General features: G+C 44.1%; 3 protein-coding genes and 2 long non-coding RNA genes across 20 annotated transcripts; 4 read left to right on the top strand and 1 right to left on the bottom strand.

Annotated features, from left to right (window-relative positions):
* The first annotated feature begins 866 nt into the window (after positions 1 to 866).
* On the top strand, positions 867 to 4,153 carry LOC147042350 (F-box only protein 30-like). Its single transcript, XM_085937796.1, has 3 exons — positions 867 to 1,203; positions 1,757 to 3,649; positions 3,716 to 4,153. The coding sequence occupies exons 2-3, from the start codon at positions 1,766 to 1,768 to the stop codon at positions 3,905 to 3,907; spliced, it is 2,076 nt and encodes a 691-aa protein (XP_085793922.1). The 5' UTR covers positions 867 to 1,203; positions 1,757 to 1,765; the 3' UTR covers positions 3,908 to 4,153.
* A 3,235-nt stretch (positions 4,154 to 7,388) lies between these two features.
* Positions 7,389 to 11,773, bottom strand: LOC147042348 (uncharacterized). Of its 3 annotated transcripts, XR_015069040.1 has the most exons (5): positions 11,288 to 11,767; positions 9,696 to 9,843; positions 9,378 to 9,448; positions 8,552 to 9,279; positions 7,389 to 8,329 (listed from the first exon to the last, which is right to left on the bottom strand). It is a non-coding gene; the product is annotated as an uncharacterized LOC147042348 (long non-coding RNA). The 3 variants fall into 3 exon arrangements; XR_015069039.1 differs by lacking the exon at positions 7,389 to 8,329 and having other exon boundaries at positions 8,349 to 9,279; positions 11,288 to 11,773; XR_015069042.1 differs by lacking the exon at positions 7,389 to 8,329 and having other exon boundaries at positions 8,349 to 9,279; positions 9,696 to 9,838; positions 11,288 to 11,773.
* On the top strand, positions 7,758 to 9,863 carry LOC147042349 (uncharacterized). Of its 13 annotated transcripts, none has more exons than XR_015069035.1 (11): positions 7,758 to 7,824; positions 7,881 to 8,131; positions 8,229 to 8,266; positions 8,426 to 8,480; positions 8,564 to 8,617; positions 8,691 to 8,795; positions 8,878 to 9,116; positions 9,177 to 9,282; positions 9,354 to 9,455; positions 9,531 to 9,638; positions 9,713 to 9,863. It is a non-coding gene; the product is annotated as an uncharacterized LOC147042349 (long non-coding RNA). The 13 variants fall into 13 exon arrangements; XR_015069036.1 differs by having other exon boundaries at positions 7,773 to 8,017; positions 8,102 to 8,131; XR_015069030.1 differs by having other exon boundaries at positions 8,229 to 8,480.
* A 627-nt stretch (positions 11,774 to 12,400) lies between the features above and the next one.
* LOC147042347 (arachidonate 12-lipoxygenase, 12R-type-like) lies at positions 12,401 to 15,738 on the top strand. 2 transcript variants are annotated; one of them, XM_085937736.1, is made up of 14 exons: positions 12,402 to 12,608; positions 12,672 to 12,876; positions 12,943 to 13,024; positions 13,090 to 13,209; positions 13,267 to 13,370; positions 13,434 to 13,606; positions 13,663 to 13,806; positions 13,872 to 14,075; positions 14,212 to 14,298; positions 14,359 to 14,525; positions 14,599 to 14,720; positions 14,787 to 14,887; positions 14,959 to 15,129; positions 15,208 to 15,738. In XM_085937736.1, exons 1-14 carry the CDS (start codon positions 12,462 to 12,464, stop codon positions 15,385 to 15,387), a joined length of 2,007 nt encoding a protein of 668 aa, XP_085793862.1. In that variant the 5' UTR covers positions 12,402 to 12,461; the 3' UTR covers positions 15,388 to 15,738. The 2 variants fall into 2 exon arrangements, with proteins under 2 accessions (XP_085793860.1, XP_085793862.1); XM_085937734.1 differs by having other exon boundaries at positions 12,401 to 12,608; positions 12,672 to 13,024.
* A 346-nt stretch (positions 15,739 to 16,084) lies between these two features.
* On the top strand, positions 16,085 to 18,210 carry epm2a (EPM2A glucan phosphatase, laforin). The gene is made up of 4 exons (XM_085937934.1): positions 16,085 to 16,387; positions 16,742 to 16,916; positions 17,353 to 17,597; positions 17,676 to 18,210. The coding sequence occupies exons 1-4, from the start codon at positions 16,132 to 16,134 to the stop codon at positions 17,951 to 17,953; spliced, it is 954 nt and encodes a 317-aa protein (XP_085794060.1). The 5' UTR covers positions 16,085 to 16,131; the 3' UTR covers positions 17,954 to 18,210.
* Positions 18,211 to 26,138: the final 7,928 nt, after the last annotated feature.

Genomic DNA, 26,138 nt, shown 5'->3' with positions numbered 1-26,138 from the left:
CTCTCTCTTTTAACCATCTGCAGATCTCTCTCTCTTTCGATCTCTCATTCTCTCACCACGCCAAAGTTTTACACCATCGCGCTAGTTTCACTCTCTTGCACCATGGCGCCACCCTCTGTCTCTCTCTTACTCCCTGTTACCTCGTCTCTCTGTCTCTCTCTCTCTGTGTCTCTCTCTCCCTATCCATCCATCCATCCATCCATCCATCCATCCATCCATCCATCCATCCATCCATCCCTCTCTCCGACCCTCCCTTGCTCTTTCGCAATCTCGCTGTCTCTCTCCATCATTGCGTCTTCTTTCTCCACGGAGGTCTCTCACCCATCTCATTAGCATATCTGCAAGAAAAAAGGTGACAATTTTCTAACGTGACAGTTACGTCATTGTTTTGTTTTGACTTCCGGCGACGGACGAGCGGCAGCCCCTTCCAGCAGTTGTGTTGCTTTTATCTCTTGTTTGTCCTTTTTAATTTTCATAAACGATGGGTGCTGTATACTAATTACACACATATATATTCAGAAATACGAATGACGTCAGCAACAATCAGGGTGATTGACGTGGAGCGGTCTAAGTTTAAATTGATGGGTTTGAATGGCGACAGCTACTAGGGGGCGTCAACTGCGTTTCAGCACCAAGGACAGCGGCTGTAGTCTGTTTGTGCCACCCAGTGTTCGTCCATAAAAGCAGCGGCGTTGCCAAATACATACAAATGGCTTCTTTTTATTATTTTTAAGGAGGCTTGCCTGCAAATATGGCATAACACTGACCTCGTGCGTGCACTACAGAGCATTGCGGTTCTTAATGCCGGCGCATCGCAGTTCGAAATAAATGGCTTCATGCCCTGACAAATATGGCGCCTCAGTTGACGTATGTGTAGAGTGGACAGAGGCAATCAGTGTTGCGACCATATTGAGTGTACAACACAAATATATTCTAACAGGAATTTGTCACGGTTGTCATCTATACCTAACGCGCGGATTTGCATCCCCGGTCAAATGTAGTTCACAAAAACGTGATAATAACGACTTTATTTGCGATTTTGCTAGCTATCAGCTGCTAGGCTAAAGCGTCGGTCACATGACCCGCCTGGGTCGAGAGGAGGAAGTGGCTGTACCGATATGAACTGTGTTCATCCTTCATAAACTAATCGCACCGCTGCATTTATTCTTGTCTATTCGAACGCATAGTTTTAGAAAGAAAAAGGTGAGACGCTTGGCTCGTACGTGTTGTTGTTTTGTTTTATTGATTGAGGAGGAGCGAGTGAAACTTCCGACACTGTTATTGTTGTTAGCCAATGTTAGCTTTGCAGTTGTTATGTTCAAAGGACCAACACCCCCGGGTTAAAGTAAAGTCATCTCAACAAGTTGGAACTTGAGACTAAACAGTTGGATGGTAACTTGGATTTATGTGGCTGAATTCAAGCGATGCAAAGTTTGGCTGCAATGGCAAAAGTAGTCCAAAAAAGTTGAAGTACTCATTCAACTTCTGGACTCAAGTAAAAGTTTTTTTTTTTTTTTTAATAGAGCCTTCATGAATATACAAAGGGATTTTATAATTTGACACAAAAAAAAATGCGGATAAGTGCCTATTTCAAGGGCCTAGTATGAATTCCATACATGGAAAAGTTTTGGAAATTGAAAAGTAGTTCTCTTTCAGAGCCATGCATCATAAATGTGGCTTCATTTTTCTTCCTGTGTGGAGTTTTCCTTTCATGACAGCACAATACGAATGGTCTAACGTTTGCTCTGTCCCACAGGTCCTGAAAATGGCTGAGGAGCACGCTCACTGCCTGTCTTGTTTCAACCTCAGATGCACGGTCAGACCTCAGCCAGGCATTTCCTGCGAACTCAGCGGCTGCCCTTTAGCGTGCGGCGCGGCCTTTCACTCGTGCAAAGCCGAGGAGCACCACCTCCTTTGCCCGCTTCTGAGGGTTCCGTGCCTGAACAGCGGGTCCGGCTGCCCTGCTGCCGTGGCGCGCAACCACATGTCGGCGCATTTGGAGGTGTGTCCGGCCGGGGTGGTCTGCTGCACCATGGAGTGGAACCGCTGGCCTGTCAGCTGCACGGACTACTCTTCGTACGAGCGCTTGAGTCTCGGCGTGGGCCAAACGGAGCAGCTCGACGTGGCCCTCGCTCTCCAGGATCAGTGTACACTATTGGAGTCGCTCAGGTTGATTGCCATCGCACCCGCTATCAAGAGTGACTCGCCCGAGTTGCCAACGGCCAAAGAGCGGATCGCCGGCGGTATTAACGGACTGGACGTGGAGCACTACCCTGAATTGTACGAGGCCTCGCTGGAAACGGCGAGGAGCTTAGCCAGCACTTTAGAGCTGCTTAGTGGTGCAAAATCAACTGAAGGTGTGAGAGCAGAAGCAGCCACGCTGGTGAGCAGATTGGACCAGCTTCAAAAAGGCCGAATCCCATCTGAGGCTATGGAAGAAACCAGTTCATCAACAAATGGCTGCTTGGAGGACCTGGTTGCTTCTCAGGCTTCTTTGCACAAGGCCGCACAGAGTAAGAGAGCCAACCTGGTTCGCCGTGCTGACTCAGCTGATGCTTGTGCTGAAGGTGTGGCCAGCAGACTCGACGGACCGATGCAGTTTCACAACGGTCGAACCACAAACGAATCTATAGAAGAAGAAATGAACTTGTTAATTAATGAATGTCTGGAGGACTTGGTTGCTCAGGAGGTGGCCACTCCCCCTTTGAGTCCTCAGGTGGCACTGCAAGATAGGGGGCTGGTTCTAGAAAACCACAAGCCAGAAGATCAGATGCTCCCCTGCGGCCAGAGTCACTTGGAGACCAAGACCGAGGACAAAGCGGCAGACACCTCGGATCTGGAACAGGAGGACGATTCCACTGGACTTGGAGAAATGGACCTAATCACAGCCGCCTTGATCTTCTGCCTGGAGGAGTCCAGCGAGGACAGAAAGATCTCAGGTACGCTGCACCTGGACGGCGGTCGGGTCCACTCGGGCACTCAGACGTTCCCCTTCCCGGCGGCCGTGCTGGTCACCAACGCGAGGGTCGGCGACATGGCCTCGGCGTCCGCCTGCTGCCACGCCTCTCCCCAAATCTCCTGCCGCAGTCCCTTCCACGTCCTCCGCCTGGGCCTCGTTCAAGAACCCCTGGAGGCCATCCCGAGCAACTGCTCGGTCCCCGGCAACGCCCGCTACCAACACATGTTCCCCTTCGTGTGCGCTCAGTCCTTCCGCCGCAATGAGTTTTCCTCGCACTTCACCAACGTCCACGGCGACATTCACGCCGGGCTCAACGGCTGGATGGAGCACCGCTGCCCGCTGGCTTTTTACGGCTGCACCTTCTCCCAGCGGAGGTTCTACCCTACAACCCCGGGTTCCAGGGTGGTCCACGACCGGCTCCTTCGGTCTTTCGGGGTGCAGCCTCATCCGGGGGCCAAACTCTCAGTCGATTCCCAGTCGGACCATTTCAGTAAACTACCCTTGGAGATACTGTCGCACATAGCTGGCTTCTTGGACAGCTTCAGCCTGTGCCAACTGTCTTTGGTGTCACACACCATGAGGGAGGTTTGCTCCGGTCTCCTCCACACCAGAGGAATTGTGGAACTCCAGTGGGAGAGCAAGCAACGCTCCGCCGGTCAAAAGAGGGCGTCGTGGCAGGTTAAACACAAAGTGAGTTCAGACAAGAACTTCAAACGTGTACAAAATCCTGAGTTTTTGTTTTTTGTGGGATTGCAGGTGTGGCGGTTCAGCACGGCGTTCAGCCCGGTTCTGTCGTGGGGTTTCGCCGACATCCCCAGCATGTCAAACCACCTGAAGAAGTGCCGGTACAACACGGTGGTGAACCGGACCGAGCCGGTGCCCCTCCCCGCCATGGGCCTGTTGCAAGAGCACAGGAGCAACCTCCGAAGATGTCGGTGGTATTATTAGAAGGAGATCCAAGCACTGTGGTATCTGAAAATGCACTTCAAAAGTAATCAGAAGACAAAAAGGCTGAAACACAATCATCTACTTCTACATCATTCCCCCCCCAAAAAAATCTTTCAAAGAAATGACGCTACTCACAATATTTCTATGTTGATTGATCATTCGTCCATGTTGTGAAATTATTTTAAGAATTATAAGATGATGTATTTGTTTCACTTTAACAGTCTGTTGAATTAAATAAAGATTTTGTTTTTACATCATGGCGTGTTTATTTGATATCCATCGGTGGAAATGGGCGGGGTCTCATTTGCTTTGAGTAAGAACATGTCAATAAAACATTTTTTAAAAATCTGTTTTTCCACAAATGTCGCTTAATTCATAATTCACCTTCAGTTTGACACCACTTGTCTTACCTGACGCTGCAAACCTGTGTCTACTCAAAGGGGATGAGAAGCCTCGGGCCCAGGTTCTTGTGCAGAACCAGTGAGCAGAACAGACGTCCTTTATGTGCTTTACACTACCTAATAAAAAAGCCAAATTTCCCCGGCAAAATGGCAGAATGGTTTATAATTTTACCCGGTGATCGGGAGAGCACGGTTCGAGCCCCACACGAAGCATACTTTGAGCTAAGGTTTGCATAGTGTAAGGCTGTGGTTCATGCTTTATGAAGCGGTTCATGTAATGACGCCAAGCTACCGCAAGACGGCAGTGCCCCCATTCACTCCTATGTAACCCAGCGTAAAATGAACATGTCCATTTTTCTGACCAGACGTCCTCTATGTTTGCATAATGTAAGACTCCAACTCGATTCTCCCACGCTTAAGGCAAAAACTTTAGCCACTATACCATTGAGAGCTCTGTCAAGCACTGGTATATTAGCATTTTGAGTAAATTGACATTTTAAAGTACACTACCCAATAAAAAGGCCGAATTTCGCTGGCAATATGGAAGAGTGGTTTTTAACTTTGCCCGGTGTTCGCGAGACCATGGTTCGAGCCCTATTTGAAGCAGACTTAGAGAGTTTACATAGTGTAAGACTGCGGTTCATCCTTTATGAAGCGGTTCATGTAATGACGCCAAGCTACCGCAAGAAGGCAGTGCCCCCATTCACTCCTATGTAACCCAGCATAAAATGAACACGTCCATTTTTCCGACCAGACGTCGATCGCAGGATATTAAAATGTTTTTTTTTTTCGCACTTGATGCGTGTGCAAACAACGGCGCTAACAACACAAACACGCTAGCTCGGGAGTTCCCTCCAATTGTCAAAACAACTCGAGTATAGAGATGTACGAGCCATGGTCGAGTTTTGAACGCAACGCAGCTTTGATTTGGCGGTATATAAACTAACTGTAACTTTCCAAAAGCTGCGGTGCGTTCAAAACGCCGACCATTGCTCGTACATCACCATACTCGAGCATTAAGTGCGGGAAAAAAAACAAAAAAACATTTTAATATCCCGCAATCGACCAGTAGTGCCTTGGCGATCGACCGGTTGATCGCGATCGACGTATTGGCCACCCCTGAGCTCGTATTCCAGCCAGTTGGACCTATCCAGACACTCAAATGTCGGATTTATTTGGCGGTACTTAAACGACCCGTGACTTTCCGAAAGCTGCGGTGCGTTCACAACGCCGACCATATGTCGTACATCGCCATACTCGAGCTGTTTTGACAATTGGAGGGAACTCGCGAGCTAGCGTGTTTGTGTTGTGTTGTTAGCGCTGTTGTTTGCACACGCATCAAGTGCTAAAAAAAGCATTTTAATATCCCACGATCGACTAGTAGTGGCTTGGTCTGGTTTTTTTTTTTTTCGCACTTGATGCCCAAGTATGGAGATGTACGAGCCATGGTCGAGTTTTGAACGCACCGCAGCTTTTATTTGGCGGTATATGAACTAACTGTAACTTTCCAAAAGCTGCGGTGCGTTCAAAACGCCGACCATTCCTCGTACATCACCATACTCGAGCATTAAGTGCGGGAAAAAAAACAAAAAAACATTTTAATATCCCGCGATCGACCAGTAGTGCCTTGGCGATCGACCGGTTGATCGCGATCGACGTATTGGCCACCCCTGAGCTCGTATTCCAGCCACTTGGACCTATCCAGACACTCAAATGTCGGATTTATTTGGCGGTACTTAAACGACCCGTGACTTTCCGAAAGCTGCGGTGCGTTCACAACGCCGACCATATGTCGTACATCGCCATACTCGAGCTGTTTTGACAATTGGAGGGAACTCGCGAGCTAGCGTGTTCGTGTTGTGTTGCTAGCGCCGTTGTTTGCACATGCACCACCAGACTCAGAGACAGCTTCGTGCTCCAAGCTGTCCGGATCCTGAATTCCCTCCACCCTCTGCTACATGACGTCCTGTTCTTTTGCGCTATGATCTGGCTGTCTGCTATTAGCGCGCTTGCTCCATTTTGCTGCTCTTATTTATTTATTTATTTATTTATTTATTTATTTTGTTTTTAATTAATTAATTAATTTATTTATTTATTTATTTATTTATTTATTTATTGTTTGGGTTATTTGCTTATTACTTATTCGTTGCTCTTGTCTGTTCGTTTTGCTATTTGATGTGAGTGTTGTGTACTGTGTCTAGTCACCGTGGGACGGTGGGAAAGGTCATTTCGATCTCTTTGTGTGCCTTGACATGTGAAGAAATTGACAATAAAGCGGACGTTGACTTTGACTTTGATGCATCAAGTGCGAAAAAAAAACATTTTAATATCCCGCTATCGACCAGTAGTGGCTTGGCGATCGACCGGTCGCTCGCGATCGACGTATTGGCCGCTGCTCTACACCATTGAATGATCTGTCAATAATTGGTAATTAGCAGTACCTATTTTTGAGCAAGTTGACATTTATAGTCCACTACCCATTGGAAAGGTCGGGTTTCGCTGGCATAGTGGAAGAGTGGTTTTTAACTATGCCCGGTGTTCGGGAGACCATGGTTCGAGCCCCACCTAAAGCAGACTTTGAGCTAAAGTTTCAATAGTGAGACTAGTTCTCCCGCGCACAAGGTAAAAGCTTAAAGCACTACACCATTGAATGTTCTGTCAAAATTTGGTAATTTAGCACAAGCAAGTTTACATTGTAAAGTACACTTCCTAAAAAAAATGGCAAGATTCGCTGGCAAAATGGCAAAGTGGTTTTTAACTTTACCCGGTGTTCGGGAGACCATGGTTCGAGCCCCAGATGAAGCAAGCTTTAAGTTAAAGTTTGCATAGTGAAAGACTCGAACTCGGGTTTCCCGCGTATTAGGCAAAATCTTTATCCACTCCACCATTAAAGGTCCAACTAAATTAACGTAGATTAGCATTTTTATCTTGAGCAAGTTTACATTTTAATGTACACTTCCTAAAAAAAAGTGCCAACTTCGCTGGAAAAATGGCAGAATGGTTAATGACTTGGGATTGTGTCCAGCAAACCCGGGTTCGAGACTCGACTTTGCAGCTTTTGCAAATGAAATAGAGCGACACATAAGATTCGAACCCGCCTCTTCCAAACGCAAGGGAAAAGCTATAACCATTCGGCCATTCGAGATGTTAACAAATGTTGTTCAAATGTTTGTACTTGAAGGTTTCTCTGAATTTTTCCAGAAGATAGCTTCTTGATTGGGATAATATAAAGATTTCTTCAAAGATTTGCCAACGGACAATGGTCGAGGGGATAACACCATTGACTCCCAATAGTGCAGTGCTGGTTCGAGCCCCGGTTTCTCCAACTATGAGCAATTTTCTCCCGCTCACCTGAGTGACTGCTTTTTTTTCCCCACGCCCCTTTTGATGACGTCATCACAAAAAGACTATAAAAGGCGTCACAAACTCGACGCTCGTTCTCACTCTCTCCTCTGACAGAGAGCGAGCGCCACGCTGCTCTGGTCCACCTGCACGACAGCGTTTAAAAGTAACAAGGTGGGTGTTCAATATTTGTTAACCTTTCCAAACTAACTGCTTTTGCTCTCTTTCAGTTAACTTGCACTTTGGGCGAGCGTGCTTCCATCTTGCAAGCGTGCAAGCTAAAAAGTTCGCAGAAGCTAGCGTTAGCGGTTAACGTCTTCGACGTCCACCAAAACGGCGTGCAACCAAACAATTGAAGCATTTAACGGTAGGTGAGTACATCTGCATTTTGAAAACTCAAGCACGCACCATGTGGAAAGAGCACTAACACCATTTTTGCACAAACAATTAGCAACTGGACGTCAGCGCCGTTTGGCCGGAGGTAAGTAGACAAAGCAGCGTTTGCATAAATCCACCAGAGAATGACTGAAACATGTATTTCGATGCATTCATGTTAACTTTCTGCTTTCTGTCTGCAGGTGCCAATCGTCAAAAAATCATGGCCGACGGACTTTCTGTGAGTTTTAAAGTCAATCGACTGCTTCTAATTGCCTTCTCATTTCTGTCCACAGGCCTGCATCTGGAACAGAGAGAGCAGATTGACTGCAAAAATATTTTTAATAGCAAGCAATCATATCAAATTGACAAAAGCAAACATTTGTTCTTTTGTCTGCAGGGTCCACAAGATGGCCGCCTTGCAGTCCTCGCATGGCTTAATGAGACACTTGCAGGTAGGTCTACTCGCTTAACCCAATTTGCTTGTAAGGCTGAAAATGTAAAAGCAGAATGGTTGTAACGTTACCTTGTCTTTCAGACCAGCAAGCTGTGGTTGGAGACGTCCATTTGGCGCTGCCCTCATCCCTCACTGGTGAAACGCACGCGTCCATATGTTTAACACGTGTCAAACATTTCAGCATGTTCTACTATCTATTGTCCACCAGGTGGTGCCAAATGACCTCGTTTCTGCAGGATGGACCTACTGGTGAAGCTTTACAAAGTTTTTGAACTGGTGGAATCAACCTCCTTCCTGTCCAACGTGCTGACAGGTGACAATTTACTATAAACTTGGCATTGTTTAAAATCACTTGCCTGCTTTTTTTTTTATGCCTCCCTATTCCTGCAGAGCAGTTTCATTGAGGATGTAGTTAGGAAATCTGCCACCTGCTGGCTAATGGAACCAGCCCTCCAAAACCATGCAGAGGTTCCTCAAGGCAGCCTCCATTTTCAGAGTTGACTCTCAAAATGTACTAAATGACAGCTTGATGTCTCCCTCGTTTGTGTTGTGTGCAGGTGTCCATCCTGGAGAGTCTTTAACACATTTGAGGAATTCTGCCTGTGCACCAGCGACTGGCCGCTTCCAGTCTACAGTTAAGTACAACGCCAGTAAATTAAAATGAAGTTATGTCAATGTTCCATTGTCTTTCCAGGCAGAGGTGGCAAATCCTGGTCCAGAAAGGGAAAAGCCTGCCACAGTTTGTCTTCATCTGTGAGCTCCTTCACCTAGGTTTGTGCTGCCTGAAGAGCCTTTTGCTGGTAAGAGTAGGAAAGCAAATGACAAGTTTCAAAATATGAATGATTTTTTTATTTTTGATTTTTATGTCCAGTGTGAAGCACCATCAAGTACCTACTTGCAGCGGAAGCTGAAAGCATAGCCGCACACCAGCAGCACCTTGGTTTCCTTGTTACTCTTCAAGGCAACCTGAAAAGTAAAGTACTTTAAATGCTCCTCATTGCACAATCTTATCATAATTCCAATATTTTTTTCTCCTATTTTCTGACAGACAGCAAGGAACAAAATCAACTTCCTGGATCATGGAGCACAGAACAAATCCGCTTCCTGGTCATGCAGCTTGCAATACTCTGTGCCATGAAACACTACTTGCGCACTGGTACGTTTCATGTCAAAAGATTTTCTGCACTAAACGTTGACTTAACTTTTTACTTACCAATCTCTTTGTCTCAGGTCCAGGCATGGAGTAATGCTTGTCCCTCTGGCTGACCACTTAACAGCTCGTCCCTCTGGCCGACCACTTGACCACTGCAACGAGCAGACTGCCATCCAACTTGTTACTTTGTTGTGATTGAATGTCTACTCTGCAAAAGAAATAAAGCTTTATTACAAATAACACAAACTTTCAACTTTTCATTTTCAAACATCACAACAAAAAATTATTTTCTTTCAATCGAATATTTTTTTCCCCCACCCCCAAATTTTTTTTTTTTTTACGGATTTTTTCCGGGAGAATTTGTTTTGGGGGCGGGATCAAGGCTGGAATACAGCTTCAGGATTGGCTGAGAGCTCTAAAAGTGGGTGGAGCAATAAGAATGAAGAGCTGTGGTTGGTTGGAATGTGGGCGTGGATATGCAAATGAGGTTCTCTGTGATTGGTCAGATTAGTAGTGGGCGTGGTCTCATTAAAATGGAGCGATCTGATTGGTCAGATGTGCAAAATGGAGCTTTTTGATTGGCTGCCCAAAAGTGGGCGTGGTTATGCAAATTTGAGGAGAGACGTGATTGGCCAGGCCGAATTTGGGCGGAGGTAGGAGGCGGGCAAAGTGGCACTTAGGTTTTGGAAGGTTCTTTTCAGCTTTGAGTTGAGCGTTTGCCTTCAGCCACTGAACAGAGCCAAGTGTTTGACTGCTTCTCTTTGACTCACGTGGAAACAGACAGAGAAAAGCAGTCAAACACTTGGCTCTGTTGCAGTGACGATCACCTCAAGGCTGAAAACATGGTAGTGGACACTTAGGCCAACTCAAGACTTCAAACAGTACTTTGCAGTCAATGCAGTGATCACCAAGCATGAAAGACTTATGAGCTCACTCAGGTACCATGTCACTTCTCGTGGCAGGCACTAGGGTGAAGGTGAGCACATGCAAACAGTGCAAACATCTGAGACAAAACCCAAGTGCCAGCCAGGTACTGCACAGTACCACCACAAACCATCACTCACTTTTGGACAAGTTTTTCCATGACACTGACGCAAAGCAAGTTAGATAAATATATGTTTCTGACTAACTCGGTTTGCATCAATGTCATGAAAAAACACATCCAGACGAGTGTGATGATGAACATATTGTGCAGTACCTGGCACATAGGTTTTGTGAGAGATGTCAGCTGCTTGCATGTGCTCACCTTCTCCCAAGATGACATTGCACATCAGCTCCTCAAGCACACAACACTACCAACTGACTAACCATTTTTTTCTTTAGATTGATATGGTTTTTTAGATTCAAGTCAGAATTTTAGAAGAACCAAGTGCTTCACTTTCATTTTTCATGTGTGCCAACTCTGATCAAAAATGGACTTTTGAAGTTCAAATGCATTTTTCAAAACTATACTTCTTACATGTAACTTGAACCATTACAGCATTTCTTTTGTTTCTTTTCACTGTGACCCAAATATTCATCAGGACATTATTCATTTGGGAAATGACCAATTCAAATGTTCAAAAAAAAACATTTTGGAATATTTGAAGTCATATATGACACGACCTTCTACATTTAAGACTAGGAGGCAAACAAAATGGGGAGGTACCTACCTTTCGAGACATGCAGATAGACGACCAGCAGCCGACGTGGAGCCTCCAGTCTTCAAGTTTGGACGTGGAAAAACAACGTTCAAGTCAAACGCTGATTGATTGACAGCCGAGTAGTGAATGCTACTCGTGGCTAGCTAACGCTCCACCTCTTGTTTCACGAGAGCCAAGCGAGTTTCCACTGACCTAACGACTAACAAATATTCTCCTTTCTGTCATTGTTTACATGTACGCATTTACATACATACAGAAAAACGAGAGCTTGGAAAAAGTTGACATTAGTCACTCCAAAGCCCAAACGGTAAGAACCTGAAGAGCTAGCTGCTCGCTGAAGCGGAAGTGTACGGTAGCCGAGAAAGCTCAATTCAAGTCACACAAAAGCGCCTCTTTGGCAACTTGCACAAAAGACACTCCCACATCATGCATACAACACGAGTTCGGATCATCAAGAAAACGCGCATAAAAATGCTCAAAAACTAATCAAAAAGACCAGCCTTGTCAAAATAATCATATTCTGTCATGTAGTCTGAGTTTCATGCAAATAAAAAAAAAAAAAAAAAAACACTAAGTGCCAAACCCCATTCATTTACAACGGCGTGTCCGCCAGACGGCGACATTTCCCCAATCTCCCCGCTGTTGCATAACGGCGCATCCTTTCATGCAGTCAAGTTAGTCGTTAGATTGGAGAAAACGAGCACAAAAGAAGTGCTTTTTCAGTGTGTACTTCTTTCTTTCCTTAGCAAATCGTTCGTGAACGGGAAGTTAGGTCATTTTCTTCTTTGTTTTGTTTTACAGCCTGGTGGCATCAGCTTCAATGCGCATGATTGACATCTAATTGAAGTCATATGAACTGAAAAAAGAACGAATCACTTTCGGAAGTGATTCGTTCACTCTCGTTCACTGAAAACATTCGTTCTGACGTCTCGACAAGTTTGTGCTGGAATTGCAAACACAACTATGTACCTACCCCAGGGCTCATTTGTGGCTTCTTGGTATGCACCAACACAAATTATATCTTTTTTTTAAACATTCAGATGCATGACCTACTTCCAGCTTGTCTTGACTTGTCCGACCCCTTTCGTAAAGTCGGGTGTATTCCGAAAACTGGAAAATCTGGAAAAGCCTCAAAGATATTTTTACAGTTCTGCTTTGAAAAGAGTCTCACGACAGTACGACCATGGCGGAGTACAAGGTGGAAGTAACCACGGGCCAGCGGGAATGCGCGGGAACCTTCGACCACATTCTCATCACCTTGATCGGAAGTCAAGGGCAAAGCGATAAGACCGACTTGGACAACTGGGGCATTGACTTCAAGACTGGGACGGTGAGTCGGACAACACCGGTAAAAACCTGGATCCTCCATTTTATTTTGGATCTGAAATTCCAGAATGACACATACACCGTCAAAACCAAAGCGTCTCTGGGGAAACTTCTGCTGGTGAAGGTGGAGAAGAATCCTCGTTTTGGGGTCGGCGACGACGAGTGGTTCTGCTCGAAAATAACCGTGAGAACCCCCGAGGGGGAGAGTCTGGTTTTCCCATGTTATCAATGGCTTTCCAACAAAGAGGTGGTGGAGCTGAGAGGTGGAAAAGGTTTGGCTCCATGTTTCCCTTTCGATCATCTTTCTTCTACTGTAGATGATTTTTTTTTTTTATTAGCTATGAAGGCGTCCGAAGACGAGCACCCGTTGCTGATCGAGCACCGGCGAAAGGAGCTGGCGTCGAAGAAGAGCGACTATGAGTACGTTTTCGAAAGCCTGAAAACATTTCCGTTTTGGTCTTAAACGACGACGTTCTCCTCTCCAGATGGGCCTCGAGCAACGAAAAACTTCTTCAACACAGCTCGTTTAGTTTCGAAAACATCCCCGCTGAAATCCGCATGTCAAAGTCGCGACTTAAAGAATTTAAGTCGGCCTTATCTTCAGGGTAAGTTGACCGAGGTTTAACATCGTTTCAGCGTTCTCGAAAGCGTTTTTCATTTAGGGCTTTGGAGCTCAAGTGGAAGGGGATGCTCGGAAATGAAGAAAGCTGGAAAACCATTGAAGACATGAAAACAATCTTCAAAGACAGAAAGACAGAAATGTCAGGTTGGTCCTAGCTTCGCCTTTCTGTTATTAGTCTCGTTAGCGAGCTTGAATCGTTCCCGCCAGACTACGTCGCCGAGCACTGGAAGGAAGACGACTTTTATGGTTCCCAGTTCCTGAACGGCGTCAACCCCTGCTTGGTAAGACGCTGCTCAGAACTTCCTCCAAACTTCAAAGTCAGAGAAGAAATGGTGAAGCCGTACCTGGAGATCGGAATGCCTCTGCACAACGAGTTCAAGGTGAGGTGTTCCTTAACTTGACTGTGCCAAATATTCAAATTTGTGATGTCACGCAGAGAGGGAACATGTTCCTCTACGACCTGAAGATTCTGAGTGGAATACATGGGAAACTCTATCAAGGGAAGGAACTCCAAGTGCCCGCCCCTCTCTGTCTCTTGTACCTGAACCCCGAGAAAAAACTGGTACCCATCGCGATCCAGGTAACTCGCAGTAGAACGGTACCGCCGCTCAGTCAGCGTTCCGACGTAGTTCGCTCTTGCGGCAGGTGCATCAAGAACCTTCCGAGGAGAACCCAATTTTCCTGCCGAGTGACTCGGAGACGGATTGGCTCCTCGCCAAGATAATTGTGAAAAATGCCGACATGATGACTCACCAGGCCATCTCCCACCTGAAGAACACTCACTTTTTGTCCGAGGTCTGGGCCATGAGCCTCCTCCGCAACTTCCCGCTTATTCATCCCATTTACAAGGTACAGTAGATCAATAACTGCCCAGATAAAATGAACTTTTTGTCCTCCGATTAATTGACAAGGAATCGGTCTTGGCCTTTAGACTCCATCTTCGAGTTTTGTTTTGCTTTTCAACCAAACTTCCCTTTGTGTCTAGTTGCTGATCCCTCATTTCCGATGGATGCTACACGTCAACTCTCAGGCCCGTGAGGCTCTACTGGGACCTTCCGGGCCGTTTGCATTGGTACGGCCCATCCTTGCGCTCCGGTTGTTTCTTCGTGTGATTTATATTTTGCGTGACTAGAGTTCACTTGGAGTCGACGGCACTTTCGAGCTAATGATGCGGACGCAAGAGGAGCTAACGTACACCTCGCTCTGCTTACCGGACAACATTGGTGCTCGAGGACTCGAGTCCATCCCCGACTTCTACTACAGAGATGATGGCCTCAGAATCTGGAACATCATCCACAAGTAGTTCTTTTTAATTGTCCTCATCATAGCAATTGCCAGAACCATCCAAGAGCCAGATTTTTTTTTTTGTCAGATTTGTGCTGGCCGTAGTCGGACACTACTATCGTTCAAACAACGAAGTGGTCCAAGACTCGGAGTTGCAAGCGTGGATCCAGGAGATCTTCACTCACTGCTTTTTAGGGAAGAAGTCTTCAGGTAATAAACTGATTTGAATTTTTCAAGACAAGGTCTATGCATAACAAGGGGTTTTTTTTGCCACAGGATGTCCCGAGGCCTTCGGAAATGTTGAGGAGGTGGTCAAGTTCATCACCATGGTGATCTTCACCGTTTCGGCTCAGCACGCTGCCATCAATAACGGACAGGTGAGGCAACGATTCACATCCGACAGACGGATGGAAAGGACGAGCTAAGCGTTTTTTATTTGCTCCTCCAGTTTGACTACCAGATGTTCGTCCCCAACGGCTCCTTACTGTTGCGCAAGCCGTCTCCAACCGCCAAAGGACAAACCACCATGGCGACCATTTTGGAGACGCTCCCGAACATCGGCGAGTCGGTCAAGATTGCCGTGGTTCTATACGTGCTCTCACAGGACTACTCGGATTCTGTAAGTTGAGTGCCGTTAAAGACAATTCGGGGGGGGGATACTCAAACAGAAATTCTCTTTGTGTTACGATGCTGGCAGATTCCACTAGGTTCCTATCCTGAGGAACGATTCCAGGAGCCCGAAGTCAAGCTGATGATGATGGAGTTTCAAGCGGACTTGTCCAACCTTAGCAATGTTATCAAGACCAGAAACGCTAAGCTCAAAGTGCCGTACACATATTTGGACCCGAGTCAAATAGACAGCAGCATCATAAAGTGAGAAGGGACACGAGACGTTACGATCCAACCTGAGAGCGTTATGCAAAATTCAACGTTTATTCCATATTTCTTGATAGCCACTTAACAACATTGTTCAAAGTTATGCAAATGATATTTTTCCTCTGCTTTTCCTAAGTACTGCATGCAAATGACAAGATGATTTTCATGGCATCAACACGGTTGTTCTACTCACGTGTTGAGTTATTATAAGCTTAAACGACATTAGCATGACATATTACCAGTTCTACTTCTCTGCTTGTTTAGTCTTCAGGACCTTGAACATCATTTGTGATAAGTGATCCTATCATTTGAAAGTTTAGGTTGTGGCTGAAAAAGTAAATAAATAAATAAATTGATGGATTCAACTCCTTGTCTTTTTAGTCTTGTTTAATTCCTTGAATTTTACATGAAAAATTGAAATTGTATACTCATAAAAGTATGTTGCTCTGAAATATATTTAGAATTTTCCCTCAAGGGATTATAATCACAAAAGGCAATGAATGAATCAATGAATTTTATGAACAATTATTGAAGTGCAGTTAATTTTAATTGAATTGTTCTAATTAAACAAACCTTTGTTAGGGAATAAATCCACTCGGACTTTCATCATTAAAAAGAAATGGAGTGGAGGCTGCTGTATTTCCAAATGCGACCACAAGACGGCGCTACTGTTACCATTTTTACTTCCGTCAACACGCTTCTAAATATACCGGACTGTTGTTTATTTTAAGAGCTGTACCTGACCATGTCCGACATGTTATTCCGATTCGGCGTTATTGTCACCGCGGACTCGCCGCACGTCGAGCTTTTTATTTTGGGTTCGCGCGAGGAAATGGGCCAGTGGGATCCGAGCAAGGCTGTTCGGATGAGAGCCTGTCGGAGCTCGGTGTCGACCCGAGAGCCGTGCCTGTGGCTCGGCGACGTGCGCTTACGGGAACCCTTTAAGGACACACTGTGGTTTAAATTCATCCGAAGAACGGACGGCCATTATGTTTGGGAAGGTACAGCACAAGCAAGCAAGAAGAAAAAAAAAAAAAAGCTTCACATCGCTGTTGAATGATATGGTCATGATGTAATGCTACCTTTTGGCCACACGGTGGCAGCAGAATTCCGAAAATGAATTGCGTCTTTCAGTCAGTGCTCCTTATTGAACCGCAAAAAAAATAATTTTAATTAAACGAGGAAGTATATTTGGTCCATTTATGGACTGTTTCAATTAATTTTAATATTCTGCTCCATTTGTTTGACACCAACAAACTGAAATTTAGAGCAAGCTAGACACGCAAATACATCAAAATAGAATCTCCCAATAGTGAGTAGTCGTTAATAACTGCACAATATTTGATCATCCGCAGGCAACGGGCCACACCATGACAGAACATGCACCTATGATGAGCAGAACGTGGTGGACGGCGTCTACTGCCACCCGATCGGCCACTGGATCGAAGAGACGGGCCACACGGACGAAATGAAGCACACCACCAACTTCTACTTTAACGTGGCTGGTCAGAATGCCATGCACTTCTCCAGGTAAGACAAAAAACTCCATCAATCCAATTGAACAAAGGCCAGATTATTATTTAATGCCTCTACAATGAACAACACGGTTACCCGGCAACAAGATGATGCCCAGTAAATGATTCAAAAAAACCAAATTCCTCAGTTATTGTTTGGAGACTTCGAACACAATAATAACAAAAGCAGCCTCTTAACAAGTTAAGAGTTTCACTCGAGGAATCCTCACGATTAAAAGCGGCAAAAGGATCGCTTTTGGTTACTAGGCAACCAGAGCGTTTGTCAAATAATTCCTCTCCAGTATAGTCACAAAATGTTTTTCTGTATGGATGAAAGAAACTAACAAAGAGCCTCTTATGTCCTTTCACTTTGCTCTTTTCAATTTGTTGGTCCGCCATAAAGACCGAATCGTCGGCAAGTGCGTTTCCAACTCATTGAGCGCATCCCGCAGGGTCCTACCCAGGCTTTGGCTGGGGAGCTGTCCTCGGCGAGCGGAACACGTGACTATCAAGATGAAGCGCGACCTTGGCATCAGCGCGGTGATGAACTTCCAGACGGAGGAGGACGTGGTGAACAACTCCCACGGCTGCCGAGAGAACCTCGACGAAGCCGTGACGCCCGACGCCGTCATGGAGTTGTATAACCGCTGCGGCCTCGCCTACGTGTGGATCCCTACGCCCGACATGAGCACTGAGGGTAAGCCGACACTTTGAACTACAATAACCCCGCCCCCCTTCCCACCCATCCATATCACAGACGACGGAACCTTCCCAGGTCGCATCCGGATGCTTCCTCAAGCCGTTTTCCTGCTTCACGGTCTGCTGGAGAACGGCCATACCGTTTACGTCCACTGCAACGCCGGCGTGGGCCGCTCCACCGCCGCCGTTTGCGGCCTGCTCATGTACGTGCTGGGATGGAGCCTCAGGAAGGTCCAGTACATGGTGAGCGCCAGGAGACCCGTCGCGTACATCGACGAAGAGGCTCTAGTGCGAGCTCGGGACGACTTTGTTGCCAAGTTTGGCACGCTGCGTTCTTCCGTCTTAGAGACGTGAGGACGGAGACTTGGACATCCTCCCGAAAAGGCTTGCCAAAGAATTTCAATGCGTCTCACTGGAATATTCTTTGTGTTCCATTTTGAAAGACTTTTCTTCTCATGACTTTTTCATGCTTGCATACAGAACGGCTGAGGGCTTTGAGTCACGCGAGTGAATAAAAATCCATATGGAAAGAAGAGGCTAAAAATACATATTTACATGCATAGCAATTAAAATAAATGAAGATGCGTGTGGCTTCTTGAACCTACTTTCAATCCGACTCTAAATTGAAATCAATGTTGTCTTTGGGCTTTTTTGTTGTTGTCATTTTGGAACTGATTAGCTTGATTCATGATAGCATGGACTTGGAATCATGATAGATTGCTCGAAATGTAAGAATCGTAAAGACTAGAGTGACCTCGCTTCGGACATTTAAAGACAGAAGTGATTGATTCCAGTCGAGGAGTCTTCCAAAGTCATAACGTGATTATTAATCGAGGTATTCATCAAAATGAAACGATGGGTCATATGAGTTGAAGCCATTTGGAAAATTATTGAAGCCATTAGACTTTGCAAATGGACTTTCTTCAGGGCTCCCAGACACTGCTCGTGTGTTTTTTTTCTTTTCCCGACGGAATTGAAATTAGGCAAAGGTTCATTGGCAGTTCACAGACGGAAATATTAGGAAAAACTCAAATGATGTTTTGTATGGGACCTTCAAGTGGCCAGCAAGGTTAGCTACTAACTTGTTGCGTGTATGCCGGACCACAGAAAGTATTTATTTTTCGGCTCATGAAAGGTTCCTGCGACATGAACTTTAGGCCGCCATGCATCTTTCATGCTTTTCAACCTTCGCCTCGGCGCCCTCATTTATCACGAGGACTCGAACTGGGGGTTGTTCGTCAAGTGGCACGATACGCGCGGGCGCAGCCGATTGATATTCACGGCGGGCGTTTGAAAGCAGCTCTGCTTTCTTTTTTCGTCTCTCGTTGCAAGTGGTAGCATTTCAGGCGCTCTGTCAACGTGCTGCGATGACTTTTGACTTCCAGGCAGGGAGACACCCTCAGATGAACCCACCCAAGATTTAGGATTCATCCCTTTCCATTTCACACCATCTGAGGCATGATTCGGCAACACGAAGACTCATTGGATACAAATATTATCCTTGCATTCTGGGATGGCTCAGGAATGTATTAAAAAAAAAAATGGAAAAAGTCAAAGCCTATTAAGGCCTTGGAATATGAGTGCATTTATTTATTTGTATTTATTTAATTTTCACAGATTTTTATTATTTATTTACTTGAGGTTGTTTTGTGACATTCCCATTTTTTATTTTTTTTACACATTGTTTTACTAAAATTGCCTTAAGAGAATGCCCAGGTTAGCTTAATGCTAACATACAATTGAAAACGCCATTGATGGGTTAATGATTAGCTTTGGTAGTTGCTCAACTGTGTGTGTGTTTCATTTTAAATCACTTTGCTTTTTTTTTTTTTAAATAAATAAATAACTAAATAAAATTATATTAAGCCTTGGGGTGTGTGTGTGTGTGTGTGTGGGGGGGGGGGGGCAAGGCTAACGAGGGAAATTATCCACGAGCAGACATCTGTTAACCTCCTTCACCGGCCAGTTGAACCTGAATGCATCATTTGCATTTGCAGTCATTGGAACGGCAATTTGAGGCAGCGCCCGCCCGCCCGGATGATATTCAATGACAAGCAGCCATTGTCTCCGGGCGTTGTAATAATGGCCGCACTGATATGCAGCCGCTCTGTCCTCTGCCGACTGTGCAAAATATGAAAAGTGTTTACTGCTTTGCATAAACGCATCCTAATAATTCCCTTATCGTTGCCTTTTTGACTTTACTCAGAGTGGGCCTTTTTATGATTATTTATTTATTTTATTTTTTTAAATAATCACAGACACACGCTTGCCTTTCCATTCTGCATTTCATTTTCACGGATGTATTATGCACTTAACTTGAATAGATATGACTTTGAATTTTAAAACACAAGACCTATGAGGCAATATATTACACACTGCAAAAAATGGTTTCACTTTTCACTCAACTTACATGAATAAAACATTTGACAGATTTTTCTCGTGGATAAAAATAGATTGGAACGATGAAAGGTACCTAGCCAGTACCCCGACTCGCCTAACTCATCAATCACAGAAGATGCCAACACCGACAACGCACTTAGCTTTCTAATGATCGGATCAATGGATGCTAAATGATCCAAAGAGACAACCGGTCCAAAAAGTGGAGGACGACTCGAACAAAAAAATAAATAAATAATCACAAACTAGGTCTGGGAAATGATTCAAAATTCAATTGTGATTTCCATTTGGGCTAGATGTTTTCCTAGCAAAACGATAACTCAACTCCCCGCCGCGATCTTTTTGAAGGTGTCGAGTACCAATGGTGTGACAATTACAACAACTTGGTTTGTCTTCCGATCCAGGCCGGCAATAACAGTCGAAAATCAATTTTTGGGGTGGAAAGTGCACACGCTTAATTGGAACAGAGGCACTCTCAGCAGATTTTCTCTTCCAATTTAAAGGCGCCTGCTCAGCGGAGCGAAGCGTGTTAAAGACTGAAAGAAGGCCTCCAAGAAGTTTTCTTTCTTTCTATACTTGGTCTCCAAATACTCAATCTAACGCTAAGATGGCCGTGTATGTGCGAGCTATGTGGAACGTGGCTGCCATTAGCCCGAACGAGGGGGTGCGCTCATAAATCACCGGTCACGACATGTAATGAATCACAGAGGACTGGCTTGACAAGTATATTTTAACAGCTTGATAAGAGAATTTACCCAAAAAAAAAACATGTTCGGACCAGAGAGGCCATCAATTAAGAGTGGGAGTAAAAAAAGTTGTACTGAGAAATGCCATACAACCAATGTGAACACAAACGGTGGAGAAACACATGTAGACAGACAAATATTATATATCCTTAGTAAAAAGAAAAATCACTTACTGCAGTCGTTGAGTCACTTAAAGTAGTTGCGAAAGTCTTCATTTGTGTCTCCGTGAAATAGTGCCCTCTTGTGGCCAGGTCGTGCACACCTATAGGAGACAATGACATAATCATGATTGACAAACTACTTCTTTACGCTCATCGTCAATTTTGAAAGGGTATTAAGATGAGCTGGGGGATGCTGGAGACATTTGATCCACGCTGTCAATCCGCATTTCGTCCATAACGACTTTGCAAATGAAGCATTAACGTGAGACGGCTCTCCTGGCTGACTTCAATTTATCTTCAGAAAGAACCTTCCATCCCCGTTAATGCCAATTTTTTTTTTCCACCTGAGAAGATGACTTATCTCGATTTCAGTTCCTCACGAGAAGCCAGAAGGGAATTGCGAGTAATTTCGGGTCACGTTTTGAGCGGCGCGACACGGCGAATAACAGCCTGGAGCATGTGATCACGACGAGGGACAGTTGAGGAAATAAATAAAGAAATGAAACCATCACTTCCGAAAAGGTCAACTTCGTCATTCGGAATGAAATTGTTTGCAAAGAGGGGGAAACAATAAACGACGGAGTCCCGTTCCGAAATTTGGGTTCTTGGCTGCATGACCTCTTATCCTTCCTCGCTGTGCTTCCAACTTCGAGCAAGTTCTAGTCTCCCGTCGGTTGGATAGCGGCCCATAGACGCAAGGCTTCATTATTTCGTGTCTGCTGCCGATTCAATTTGGCGTCTTCACGGCGAGAGAATTGGAAAAGGTGCGGCGGTAAATGGTCTATTTTCCACGGAAGCAGACACGAGCGTCCCGTCATTCAAACCGCAACATCTCTCCCGTCTTGTATGGATTCCGATATTTAACCGATTCAATTCCGATAACCCACGAATCGACATGTTGAATAAATCAAAACTTTTGCTCACAAAAAACATAAATAAAGCTTTGGAACAACAATAGGGAGCATGTAAAAGTTGAAATGTGGAAATAATGAGCAGACCCCGGGTGCTTCATTTAATAAAGCTTATTGTGAAAATGCCCCACGGGCAACGTCGTGAGTCGAATGTAATGGACGCCAAAGAATAATAGCTTGCCGTTTTGGCGAGTGACTCTGCTTATTAATTAGAAGATAAGTATGAAGTAGTCGTGGAATAACAATAAGTTTGAATACAATTTTTTTCCCCTCCAGGGTCCAATATAAAATTCCATCTATAGATTCATAAAGATGTGCCGCACGTAATGACTTGAATCAAATTCTTTAATTCTCCGTGACACGATAACAAGATTGAGTGGATGGAGAAAATTTGAAAAACAGTCATTGCCTCAGAAACAATGAATCGGTATTATATTGCAGTTTTGGGATATTGCTTATGTTATTTGCGATTAGCGAGGTCCAAAACAATGTTGGATGCATTTGGATATGTTTGTACGCCTCTGATTGAATTTCATTTTGGGGAGGCAGAGACAATGTGACTTTTTGATTGCGGGGAAGAAATGAAAAGGCCAGAGGTTTGATTTTGTGCCGTTGATTGGGGTTATTTTCAGCGACAATACCGATGAGTAAGATGGAAATGAATGCCAGATGGGATTCCTTTGTGTGTCTATTTATGAAACAAAAAATAAAAGGATGGATTTCACTGAACATCAAAAATGTTTGTTGTCAAGAAAGTCTGCTCGCTTCATGCTAACGTCTGGCGCTAAATAATTCATTTCTAGCGACTGACATGGTTTCACTTCACAGAATTGGCAAATTGACAGCGAAGGGAATCTATATATTTTTTCCTCCCTTTGTGGCATTGGGATTTAAGATCCTTGAAGATGTGATGGCCGGCCCGTCTGGTTCATTTTATGAGATTTTATGAGATGTCTGGCTCTTTCCATGACACCATGACACGAAGAGTTTCCAACTTCAATATCACAAATCCAAGAGCGAGGACGCATGGGATTTTTACCAAGCCCTTTGTGGCTTTGTGAATGTTTTCAACAACAACGTCGGCCCGAAACAAAAAACACATAAGGCTCGGAATCCATCAACGCAGCCGTGGCGCCATGTTTGGAGCATACGCCAGTAATAGCCAATCATGTTCACACAAGCGAGAAAACATTGATAAGGAAAATCACATTATGTGCCTTCCGGGGAGGAAATGACTCCCAATAGTGATTATTCTCCAAGAACTGTTCTACTGCGCTGTTGAATATTAAGAATGAGGCTCTCCACAGAAAATGAGGTCACCGGCTTGTGCATTATGGACTCATAATTATTATTGCAGTAGGAATGTTGGAATGATGGAGAATCATTGACTGGGCACGAATATATAGAATATATATATTAGTTTTGTTTTTATTATTATTATTATATGAATATATATATATTATTATAAATATTATTTTAGTTTTATTGTATATATTACTTTATTATGATTTGTAATTGATATTTTTTGGATGTGCACCTCTATCTTCATGCAACACATCACTGTGGATTCTCTTTGACTTTCCGGTGCTGCCAGCAGCGGGGAAAAGGTGTCAATGCGACCTTTTGTCCATGGCCTCAAGCTTTTTCTTATCTTTGAGCTCTTTTGAAAGGCGCTGGCTCATGTCCGCCAGGGCCGGGCCGGGCCTCCTTTGGGCAGTTATTCAAGCACCACCTCAACCTCCTTAATGAACTGCGTTCGTTCACACTGCCAAGAGTTATTCCACCTCAGTGCTGGCCTGATTATATTCAAGATATGGATGGCAGCTAAAAAAAAAAAAAAAGATGATTGGAGTTGGGTTTACGTCAGTCACTAATTGATATGTCATGCCGGGCTGGGTTTTTGAAAATCTTCTCACTGCAAAAGTCATCAAAGTGTCATTTATATGAGCTAATTTAGTTTGGCTAACGGCTAATTATGTCTTCACAGCCACAGGTCAGACGTCTGATCGAGCAAAGCGCCCCATCGTGTCCTATTATCTGCTGACCTGTCCCGACCTTTGTGACACATAATTGATCATTAAAAAAATAGCACGGCTGATCAGAATTTCATTTTGCACAGTCCGATTAGCTCTATGTGACGCTTTATTGATATTAACTTTACAATTATTGTATGAGTTTTTGGAAGCGCTTAACTTCCTTTCCTGTTTTATGAGATAAAAATGTCTAGACTGAAATGAAATATGCACAGTCCAAATTGAGTCATGTCCTTGAATAATATGGTTTTAATTTATTCCATTTTCATTTGTTTTAAAAAAGAATAAAAAAAATCCCTCGATCAACTTTTCAAAGAGCAAAAGAAGCACATCAAATAATTAGACGAAGTAATTAAAAAGTAAGCAGTGACTTGTGAGAACATGAGAGATAAATTCAAATGAATCATGCTTTTGTTCTTAATAAAAAAAAACGACTGGAAAAAAAAAATAATTCTTCGACATCCTCCAAACTTAAGCAACTGTCCCGCATCTGTGTCGGCACGATAGCATTGTTGCAAATCCTCAAACTTTTTTTTTTTTGGCTTGTTAGCTATCCGCATCTGATTCAAGCACATCAAATACAATGTTTTTTTTTTCTTTTTGCAGTCCCTGGCAATGCTGCTGCGCACGTGCACACAAAACACCAGGATGCAGACAACAACAATATGAAAAGTGCCCATGCCAGAAATGAGATGAATTGGAGCGCTCCTTCCTACACACATTGAAAATGTGTACTTTGTGTCACCTCTGTGTGTTTTACTTATCAGTCACACAGGGGCCTGCCTTCCAGCTGTGATATTTACCACATCTATTTGTTGTGACCAGTGGATTTATTCTTATTGACTCTTATTCATAATGTGGATTCCTGCACCTGATTCTTTGTTATTGTTGAACCAGGCAAAAAAAGGAATCCAAAATGGAAGCCGCAGCAATGCAATGAGTCAAACAAAGTAAGAAAAATGACATTCGATCAAACTCATTGGAGGAGCTGACCCTCAAATAAATTCCACAATTCCATTCACTGCCTATTTATATGTCGGTGAAATAACAAGGAGAGGCTTTGAGTGTTTCAAATAAAAGGATGAAAAGAAAAACAAGTCTTGAACTCCAAACCGGAGGCGACGTCATCGTTTCTGCTACGAGGCGTCGTAATGAGCGATTGACCTCAATCAACAATGCCCGTGTCGGTTCGTTCAAAGTACACAAAGGTCGACCTTCGGGCTATTGAACACACCTTACTCATCCCTCATTGAATTAAAGCCTTGGGAACCTTTTCCCTCCGAAAGCTCTCCTAGTCATTTCCAATTCCACTGAAAGACGACTATGAGTTGTAAAATCCTGCTTTTGACCAAACAATCTAGAAAATTGAAATTTTCTTGAAGGCCTCAGTTAGAGTGCCGACCGACCTCTAAAAGGGCCAAACATCTTTGCATATGTTTTTTGGGGGAAATGAAAATTCCAAAACGATAAGTGTGGCAAGGTAATGAAATTGTTGCAAGCACAAACCGCCAGCTGCAACATTTCCCGCTGCGTCCATCGACGTGAAGACCTTGGAATCGTCGCAGTTAGTGTCACTAAATGTCACGCTATATCTCAGGTGTACCTTTATAAACGAACACAATGTTGACATCGTAGCATCCCGAGGATTGGTTTTCTTCTGTCAGGAGAAAAAAAAATAGCTGTGGACTCGCTTTAGCGTGACAAGGTTGAAGCCAATTTAAAAAGCACGACATCATACGCAAGCTAGTTCATTTAAATTGTCAATGAAGTCAATATGGATAATTGCAGTTGCCTGCTGAGATCATCATTTTAATTCTTCTTTTGTGTCGCTAATTGTTGCAGGAAAATAATCTAATACTCAATAAATGTCTGGGAAATTATGACGATGAATAATAGCATTGAGAAGTTTTCGAATTATTGCTGTTGTACACATTTGAGCCACAAGAAAATTTGACTTACGCATAATTGATAGTGCACTTTACTTTCCTGTCACCTACTAAAAAAGTAAAAAATGACACCCCGACTTAACGCTTTACTAACACAAATCAATTACGACACCGCCATCTAGCGGTATTTAATTGTTATTACAGCGGTTCGGTAAATTTTTCCAATGTCGGCTATCACGATACTACATCGAAGGCACGCAGTTCCAAATAGCTTGTAAACTGTACAAAGGTCCACAAAACGATCTTTTACCAAATGTGCAATTGAGTGGGCGCTACGAATGATGAATGGGGAATTTTGGATGGAAAAAAATGAATAAATGGATGAATGGTTTTGATTTGATGCGT

The sequence above is a fragment of the Syngnathus leptorhynchus genome, chromosome 18 (genome assembly GCF_054491065.1).
Source record: "Syngnathus leptorhynchus isolate UIUO chromosome 18, UIUO_Slep, whole genome shotgun sequence".
NCBI classification, from domain to species: Eukaryota; Metazoa; Chordata; class Actinopteri; order Syngnathiformes; family Syngnathidae; genus Syngnathus; species Syngnathus leptorhynchus.
The sequence above is the reverse complement of the archived record's forward strand: the minus strand, read 5'-3'. Positions and strand labels throughout refer to the sequence as shown.

What these genes read in the sequence shown, in the direction of transcription:
- LOC147042350 (XM_085937796.1), top strand. Translation starts at nt 1,766, where the DNA reads ATGGCTGAGGAGCACGCTCACTGCCTGTCTTGTTTCAACCTCAGATGC. An exon ending in CGTGGCAGGTTAAACACAAA is followed by an intron (nt 3,650 to 3,715) that starts GTGAGTTCAGAC and finishes GTGGGATTGCAG; the next exon opens with GTGTGGCGGTTCAGCACGGC.
- LOC147042347 (XM_085937734.1), top strand. Translation starts at nt 12,462, where the DNA reads ATGGCGGAGTACAAGGTGGAAGTAACCACGGGCCAGCGGGAATGCGCG. An exon ending in TTTAGGGAAGAAGTCTTCAG is followed by an intron (nt 14,721 to 14,786) that starts GTAATAAACTGA and finishes TTTTTGCCACAG; the next exon opens with GATGTCCCGAGGCCTTCGGA. An exon ending in CACAGGACTACTCGGATTCT is followed by an intron (nt 15,130 to 15,207) that starts GTAAGTTGAGTG and finishes CGATGCTGGCAG; the next exon opens with ATTCCACTAGGTTCCTATCC.
- epm2a (XM_085937934.1), top strand. Translation starts at nt 16,132, where the DNA reads ATGTCCGACATGTTATTCCGATTCGGCGTTATTGTCACCGCGGACTCG. An exon ending in CGGCCATTATGTTTGGGAAG is followed by an intron (nt 16,388 to 16,741) that starts GTACAGCACAAG and finishes GATCATCCGCAG; the next exon opens with GCAACGGGCCACACCATGAC. An exon ending in GCCCGACATGAGCACTGAGG is followed by an intron (nt 17,598 to 17,675) that starts GTAAGCCGACAC and finishes GAACCTTCCCAG; the next exon opens with GTCGCATCCGGATGCTTCCT.